Source organism: Triticum aestivum, chromosome 3A (genome assembly GCF_018294505.1).
Source record: "Triticum aestivum cultivar Chinese Spring chromosome 3A, IWGSC CS RefSeq v2.1, whole genome shotgun sequence".
NCBI lineage: Eukaryota > Viridiplantae > Streptophyta > Magnoliopsida > Poales > Poaceae > Triticum > Triticum aestivum.
The window spans coordinates 216,575,107-216,584,302 of NC_057800.1; the positions used below are offsets into that span (position 1 = coordinate 216,575,107).

The window sequence follows — 9,196 nt, forward strand, 5'->3', positions numbered from 1 at the left end:
AGGCAGGAGGTCTGGGGTGGCGTCAGCTGGCTGTGGTGGAGGTGTTTATGCGAGAAGGAGCCGGAGCGGAAGGAGAGGTCACAATTGGAAAGAATCGCAAAAAAAAATCATAACCTGGAGATCTCATTCCCAAAAAATGCTAATATCGATGAAGGGGTGATTTCCTTCTATAGGTGGAAAACATAGGAAATATTGGTTGTTATCAAGGAAAGGTAAAAATTTAGGAAAGTTGGGATTTTGAACTGATTTCTATGCAAATGTGGTTTTATTATTTGGTAACGTGATATCAGCACCTGCCCGTTTGTGACGTGTCTGATTAGGAAAGTTTGCAAATGTTAAGAAACTATTTATTGGGATGAAAGTTTGTGACGTGTCTGTTATTTGTTTCCTAAAAACAAATTTCACTAACGAGAGAAATCGATTGATTTAGATAAGTTAGGAAAGTTAGATTAAAATATATTATTTGTTTCCTGAAAATCTGTTATTTGTTTCTTAAGACAAATTGAAGCAATAAAAGGAATTGATTGATTTGTATAATTTAAGGAAGTTAGATCCGTGATTTGTTATACGTTAGGAAAGTTCTGATTGTAATAAAGAGTGGAGAGAAAAATAAACCGATGAACCAGGATGGGAGGGGAGGGTGAGAGGAGAGACGAAAAAACCCAGCGAAAATAAACGTGGAGACTATTCACCAACTGCTCCATTAGGAGTAGAGATACTGCATGAGAGAGAAGATTTTTGGACACCACGGTTGTTGTTGCTTCAGAGCATCTTCAATGACCGCCCTATTTTAATGCATAAAAAAATGCTTGAAGTAAATTTTATACAATATCTAAAAGTAATTTCTAGGATATAAAACAACAATCTTTAAAAAAACGTCAATCTTCAACAGTAGAGCGCTAATGCTCCAACAGCTACCCTAAAATGGAACAATCGCACCATAATTGCATGCATATTGCAACTAATAATATCAAACTCATTTCAAATCAATCCAAAACAATGTAACAATAATTTCATCAATCCAGAACATCAAATTATTAATTAACTCATCAAATCCACGACATCAAATACAACATAAATACAACAATGTTCAGCATACAATACAACAAAGTTCATTCACAATACAATAGACATAGAGACGAAACTAGGGGTATTGTTGCCCGTGTCACGCACATCATTCGTGCATGACATCTTTTTGAAGATCATGGTACGTATTGGACTCTCTAATGTCATGGTACACCTAAATAAAGCATTGGATTCATGACAACTCCATCAAACTATATCTTCGTGCACAACGAAAAAAAGATACGTTAACAAAATTTACATTGCATAAATTTCATCGAGTGTGCGAGGAGGATGAAACCAGACGGCTGCTCATCAGAGCCTAGATGGTAGCCGCGTCGATGGCGAAATGCCTAGGAGAGCCTCCTTGGCGGATCCCAAATCGACGGGACGATGGGGACTCCGGTGGCCGTCCATAGAGACGGGGTCATGCAGTGAGGTCACGGCGGAGTGGGGAAGAGCAGCGGCCATGGCCTTCCTGGCTAAAATCGTTGTCGGTGGGGTGAAAAATCAACAACGGAGTCCATAGTTCAAGTATTCTCTTTACCTGCCAGGTCAAAAAATAGGTAGGTCAAGGTTACATTGTTCATAATTCCAAGCAATTTCAAGCAGTCTGGTTCTTTAGCCGTGTATTTCTTATTCATACAAACATACCGTACTTATTTATTTATTTTAGTAATGTACTTATTTATTTTAGCTGTACGCTGTCGCTGACACAATCATAGAACAAGTAATTAACGGGCTGGGAGATTCAAAAAGGAAAAAAGAAAAACATCAGAAACGTCAGAAAATCAAGCATTGCAGACACTTGGATCAAATAAGAAAGCTGTGTTATAATCAACTCCAATTAATTTTCCGCAAAATAACAGAGTTTCTTAGCCCAGTCAAAATAGCCCCATGCAAAGCTACCATCGTTAAGTTGTTACTAGCCGAAGCCCTCAGCATCTGCACTTGTCAATTCATTTCTAAATGGATAGTAATACAAAATGTGTATGTTTCCTAAATAATTTCTGGGGCTTCAGAGTGGTAGCTGGGTGGTTTAGGGCATCTGAGCACCACATTGCACAGTTAGATCTGCACAATTTCAGAACTTCGAGCAGAAAGAATGTGGGAGAAGTATGGAGGTGTGTGGACTTTGACACCTATTTGCAACTGTCAACTTGGGAAAATAGTCCTAAAAAGCTGCCTGACAGCTTCGCTGCAGCCCCTTCTACCCTTTGATAATCCTGACATTAAGAAAAAAAAGATTCTGTCAGAAATACTACGACATCGTCAAGCATACTATCATCAGTCCTGTGTCAAAGCCCCTATGATAATCGTGACAGTAAGAAAAAAATATTCTGCAAGAAAACTACGACATAGTCAAGCATACTATCATCAGTCCTGTGTCAAGTCATCCGTTTGGGATGCTAGAGCAGTCAATAGCATAGTTCCGTGACATAATCAGTTCTCCCCATACACACTTGGTTGGAGATTACAGATTGTTTTTCTTCGCAAGAATATTAAGTGATGTAATAATATACATTATCAGCTCCTATTGTTATTTCCTACACAAGAGCCTATATAACAGAGTACCAATTTTTCCCACTAGCGTGCGGCTAGAATTTTAAATAACATTTATGAATGCTTAGTGGAAAAGGAAGGACTGCTGCAAAGAGTAATACTGATACCTTTCCAATAAGACTAACAACCAACGGCCCCGTTCTCGAAATCCGATGAGACCCTGCATATCCAAAACGTCAATCAACAATAATCAAATGGGACTACAACGTAAAGATAAATGAACTATTTTCCTTGCTGATTAACTAGATAATTAAACTAGAACCTCCTATAACAGGCATCATACCTATGTACACATCAGAAAACTCCAAGCATAGCTTTGCAACCACCGGAGCAATTTTGACCTGAACAAGCATTCCACAAACCCGAATTAGATAAAGACTGAAATATTCTTTATAACATTTAAGCCTCAAAGTTCACTTTCGATAAATGACAAGAAAATGGAATACTGAACACAAATGTAAGTATCCTACTGTAACCACCATGACGGCACCACTGGAACCGTAGAGTCAATCCCCAGTGTAAGGGTAAAACATAGTATAAAGTTGAGACGCTTATTTTGGGACGGAGGAGTACATAATAATAAGTTAAGCAGAGTGCAATGGAAGTCATGAACATAATGTTTCGTCGAATATAAATTGTTGAAACAAAGTGATTATTACTAAAGACATGCAGTTTTCTACATAAAGGTCTACGTGGACACAAAGTTAGTTTGCAACCATAAATATCAGTAGAGCACTTGTAGAATACTCTCTGAGTTTGTAACAGTAAATACATGGCAGTCTGGACATAGGTGCAGCTTCCAACATGCAACTTTGATGGGTACTTCCCATTTTCATATGTTAGTAAACGATTATAAAATTATTATAGTAAAAAAGGGCAGCCCAGTGCACGTAGCTCCCGCTTGCACAGGGTCCGGGGAAGGGTCCGACCACTTCGGGTCTTTTGTACGCAGTCTTTCCCTACATTTCTGCAAGAGGCTGTTTCCAGGGCTCGAACCCGTGACCTCATGGTCACAAGGCAACAGCTTTACCACTGCGCCAAGGCTCCCCTTATAAAATTATTGCAGTGTAAAAATATTTTTCACGGCAAACCTAATAATATTATTTCACTTGACCCACCTATATGTTTTACATATGCTATGAGTCAAAGTTCCAGAAGTCGATGCATGCTTTCTAGGACATCAATGTATTTACAAATCGAGATAGTAGTTTTCAATAACAAATTTAGAATTCACAACAAAAAAGAACATATTTAGAAAAGACAAAGAGCATACATCTGGGAGTAAAGTGCTGAGATGTTTTGATACAAAAGGTTTCGTCCTCAGTAAACCACTCTCTTGGGTATCCAGAAGACAATTCCACTCCATGTCCAGTTCATCCACATTAGTTGCAGAAAGAATGATCACATTCTTGCATTTAATCTGCATAGGAAGTTATCTTTTGAGTCAAATGAAAAAAGGGAGTGTGTGCTAGCATGTTTTAAAACGCAATCTGAGCACTCCTTGCAGGTAGGATTAGGCATTTTCAGATCAATGCTAATTGAAGGCCAGACTTTACGTTCAGTAACAATGATTAATATTTTAGACAGAATATGTCTTGTTTCCCCAGATAATTGCCTTTCACCATTTGGTTTGAATATCATTTTCTCATCTCTTTTTTCCAATGTGTTCTCTCATGAAATGTTGACCAAACCAAACCTTGTGGCAAAAGGGAAATGAGGTTTTGAACCACATATGATAGTTTTGCAGAATCTAGATCTCTATGAAAGGCGAAAAAAGAGGCACTAAATATTTCAGTACTGACCCAAAAGAAATGCACCAAGAAAACAGAACATACCAGTGGCAACGGGAGCATCTTGTGATGTAATAATTCGGTAATACCTTCTGGCAACAAAGCCATCTGAAGAGAAGTGGAAATGAGTTAAATTATGAACTGCAGTTTGTACTTTGCCCAGAATAAGCATACACATGCATATATATATATATATATTCAATAGATCTAATTAAATCCAGATTACCTCATTTCGATCACCAATGTAACTGTTCCCTATGAGTTGACTAAGATGCTCCTCAAACTCTTCATCAGGAGCCTCCATAAATGAAAAGCTAACGTTAGTTGGTGCAAGGAAATGACATGTTATCGAGATTCATGAAACAGCCATTGGCATATAACAACAATTCATAGATATGCAGTTTCTACATTTGATGGTGCTGGGACAAAATGATTTCTTGCTATAGTAATAGTGCAACCCTGTCGGTCAACACACAATATTTTCTTAGCTAAATAACAAACAAAATCAAGAAATCACACCCAAGCGCAAGAACAGCAGGAATTTATACACACAAAACAATCAAGCATGAATTAATAATATAATTAGTCATTTAGCAGCACAGAAATGTTAATGAACGCACCAGGCGAACTCCAAATGCTTTTGCAACACCAGCCAATGAAATATCTGAATGTAGAGGCCCAAGTCCCCCAAAAATAAATACCTGTACAATATCAATCACATCACATGCCAAACTTGAAAAGGTTTTAAATGCAAAAGCCTACAGAAACTAACCACGTCATCAGTAGATTTACATTGTTTGACTTCCTCGGCAACAGAATCAATCTGCAACGCAATCACTTATGTGTCCATTAGATTTAAATGCAAAGAAACATGACAAAGTCGGAGCTTAATAGCACACTTGGTAACAATACTGCAGCAATCTATATGTGGACAATTGAGCTACCATATAAAAGATGTAGGAGATACGGCTATGCCGATCCATGATATACAACTTACTTCATTGTGAACAACCGTGACATGAGAAACTCGCCAGCCAATTTCATGAAGCTTCTTGCACAAGGCTGCGCCAAATTTGTCCTCAACTGTGCCAAACCTGAATCACAAAAATGAATGAATGTCTATTTAGTGTATAAAAACAATGATAGTATCCATGCCCAAGCCTGGTCATCAATTAAGGATAATCAATAAAATTTACGAAACTGTGCCAAAACTGAAACAGGAACACACTTCTAACAGTAACAAATAAGACTTGTATCAAATATACTTCAGATTATGGGATAAATGGTTGCACTTGTATTGAGTTAAATGATCAAGCCGCATTCTCTTAAGGCAGACAAATGGGCTACAATCCTTTCCTGATTCTTTTATTACTATACAGTAATTTGTTTTGTATCAAGTGTCTGGGGAAGTATAACAACACTAGTGTAAAAAATGCTCTTATATTATGGGATGGAGGGACTAGCATTTATCTAAAAGGCAAGGCAAAGAAGAAAAGGAATTTGCAAAGATGTCACATAAACTTCAACGATCATAAAACAGACCAGGATGAAGCAAATGCAAGACTAAACATCATGTAAGTATGAGAGATTACTCACAATATTTCATCACCAACTACAATAACTGAAGCCGAACGTGCGATCATTTGCTCTCCCTCAGCATTGTTCATGCCATTGCTTGCAACAGAATTAGTTTCCGTGTTGTTGCTAGTCTTCTTCGCTCTCCCAGCTCTTTCAAGTCTTCCATCTGATAGCATGTATGCCGGTCTAAAGCTGTTCCCAGTAGATGAATCACTAAGAAGTGCATTTGGAACAGTATCATATATGCTCCCAATGGATGTATACCTGCAATGAGGGCAAGCACACAAAAACTTAATACAAATCAGGAAGTTCAAATTAGATCTCAACAGTACTTTGCAATGGCTTAAAATTTAAGGTGGTGTTACACAATGAGCTGAAGTGCAGAAACAGAAGTAGCAAATTGCTCATCAAAAGGTAGACCAAGTACTTTCCTTTTAGAGATTTGTTTTAGAACAGCAGTGCAAAAACTACATTTTGACCTATAGATTACACATGATGAAACATAAGAGCAAATATACAATTGAAGGTCCAAAAATGGAAAAGAACCCACCCCTCATCATAAAGGCTGCAGTATTTGACCTTACAGGTTAAGAGGAAAGACCAAACATCCCTGTCACAGAAAAACAATGCTCCTTACATTTGGATTAGCAGTCTACGGAACGCAAGCTTGAATTATTTACATGATCAGGAGAAAAACCTGTATGACCAATCCAAGATAGGATTCACCCTCATAAAAGGAGGCCAGCCAGGCGAACTAGGAGAGAATTGTTCTTGACCAACCTATATTTTCAAACTGAATTACTAATAGGTGCGTAGATACCAGTAAGTGTGACAATTCTGAATGGAGATGGGCACAAGTACTGTATATAATAGGTTTGTAGAGACTCAAAGAATAATTGAACAAGGTACAACAGAATTACCGCGTTTGGATCTCCGATTCTAGTGCCAATGAAAATGGCTTTAGTAGACTTCTCTTTCAATAGGCCTTCTAGACCAGATTTGAAATCTGATCGGATAGTTTCCAGTGGCAAACCATAACTAGCATAGAGGAGAAAAAATAGAATGAAATATCCTTCATTTCACTTCTCAAGAATAGCAAAAAGAATGAAACAAATCCTAGTGGGTTCTTACGTTGAGACTGTTTCATAAGTGAATGAGTTGATTTCAGGGAAAGCACAAGGGGTCTCGAAATAGATGGTACGCAGCGGACAGTTTTGAACAGTATTGATTTGAGCTTCGTCCCCACAACTTGTTTTGTGAAGATAGTAGCCTGCCCGTATTAAATGCAAGAGTACCTATTGATACAAAACACTGATATCTTCAAAACTTACAAACAGATGTTAATTATCACTATGGCATACAAAAAAAAGATGAAGAGAAGAGAATATAAGATATTACGGTTGAATCCTTCCCGCCATTAAAGCTGAAGGCAATCTCCTCAAACCTGCAAAGTGAAATTACTGGCAAATGAGAGACTTCGACTTAAACAGTATCCAATATCGATAACGAGTCTTGGTATTCAATCCCCAGATTAACACCCAAGCATCCAGCGACAGGACAAACAAAACCTTTTTTAAAACCACAAGGAGAACAAAAAAGCTTCAGACTATTTTGAGAACAGGCTTTACAAGTGGTTTGAACATAGTGTAATAGTGTGTCCATACTGGTTAGATCAGGCCCTTTCATCATGAAACAAAACTGGATTACAGTGACATGCATGATATATCATGGGTGTTTATGCTCCTTAAGGATTTAACTGATTTGATTTCCCTTTTCTCGTGAAAGAAACATGATTGCAGTGACCCTTAGCAACTTGAGTGATAACTGGAGAATTATCGGAAACCTCTAAATACTTTACTCCTTTGATCTGCCATAAGAACAACAAACCACAACCTTAGCGAACTGCTAAAGCGAGCAATCTACTAGTTTCCATTGTTTCAGGGTACAGGTTGTTAACTCATCCACATAAACCACTGGTCTAATCTTCTCATGGAACCGAAGAAAGAGAGTTTATGATAGGCGAATCCAGCACCAATTACTTGAGATTAACGACTAAACAATGCTATTCTGTCAGCAAATCTAAATTATATGGATCGCCTCAAAGTTGAAGATCGCAGCATATTTTCGGATGCAAAAGCAGAGATGAAAACCATTACTGACTGATGCAACCACCTCTCTATCAGGTACAAGTGAGTTTGCGGCAGGAGAAAATACAAGTGCGCACAGAGACAGATAGCACATTGGAGGTAAACAGCCGCAGAGCAAGCAACTTAAGATCTAACCAGTCTGCCCCAACTCACCCCTCCTGCGGACTACGGAATAGGAACCTATCCATCCGCCGATGCCTACAGCTCCAGCTACCGCCCCCCCCCCCCCCCATCTCCCCGCTTGATCGGTCAACAGAACCGGGCTGCATCCCCGCCGCCACCCGCGATCGTCAAATGAGTCAAACCCGATCGCGCGGGCCGGCGCTCGCGGCGGGCAATCGCGTCCCAGATTCTTCGGTTCCCGGTGAATAGCCACGGAACTAAAACAGCAGCACTAAGCCAATCCGATGAATCACCAGCTCGAGAGTGAAATGGAGGGGCGGAGCGGCGTACGGGTAGAGCGCGAAGGCTCGCTGGACGACGTAGACGGCGTTGTCGTACTTGGTGCGCAGCCGGCCGTCGCTGCTCGCGCGGACCGCCGCGTCGATCTCCATCCCCGGTGAGGCGACTTGGGGCGGAAGAAGAAGAGATTGGGAGTGGGAGGAGAGCAGTTGTGGACTTGAGAGGAGGCGTGACTCGTCGGCGTTGGACGAGGGAGGGATGGGAAGCGAGGGAGGCCTCGTGTGGATATTTCATTCGGGTGCTGTTTCCTGCAAGTATTTTACTCCAACCACCGGGACGAAATATCTTATCTCTCTCTCTGCTTCTCTTTCTTCCGTTATGCTCGCGCGTCGTGCGTGGACGGCTGGATGCGGCGTGAAGCTGACATGGCTTGTCGTGCTATGGCCTCCCTTGTGGGTGGACAAAGGGAAGAGGTCCTGCACTCGCTTTGGGTTGACCGCATAGAGCTCAATCAGCCCGTCCGAAACAAAATTAGACGAGGAAAGTATAGTCCCCCGATCCTCCCTGGGATTGGAGTGGTTTTGGCAGGGATTTGACTTCTATGGGATTTAATCCCTGCCAAACCCCTTCAAAACCATGCCAACCGAACACAGC

General features: G+C 40.1%; 1 protein-coding gene across 3 annotated transcripts; it reads right to left on the bottom strand.

The window, feature by feature from the left end:
• Window positions 1-1,058: 1,058 nt before the first annotated feature.
• Window positions 1,059-8,881, bottom strand: LOC123061015 (FAD synthase). 3 transcript variants are annotated; one of them, XM_044483907.1, is made up of 17 exons: window positions 8,594-8,881; window positions 7,392-7,437; window positions 7,125-7,288; window positions 6,914-7,031; window positions 6,691-6,773; window positions 6,544-6,603; window positions 6,012-6,257; window positions 5,413-5,509; window positions 5,188-5,238; window positions 5,036-5,116; window positions 4,642-4,713; window positions 4,461-4,523; window positions 3,899-4,045; window positions 2,909-2,966; window positions 2,733-2,785; window positions 2,205-2,288; window positions 1,059-1,609 (listed from the first exon to the last, which is right to left on the bottom strand). In XM_044483907.1, the coding sequence occupies exons 1-16, from the start codon at window positions 8,692-8,694 to the stop codon at window positions 2,205-2,207; spliced, it is 1,524 nt and encodes a 507-aa protein (XP_044339842.1). In that variant the 5' UTR covers window positions 8,695-8,881; the 3' UTR covers window positions 1,059-1,609. The 3 variants fall into 3 exon arrangements, with proteins under 3 accessions (XP_044339842.1, XP_044339839.1, XP_044339841.1); XM_044483904.1 differs by lacking the exon at window positions 2,205-2,288; XM_044483906.1 differs by lacking the exon at window positions 1,059-1,609 and having other exon boundaries at window positions 1,881-2,288; window positions 8,594-8,880.
• Window positions 8,882-9,196: the final 315 nt, after the last annotated feature.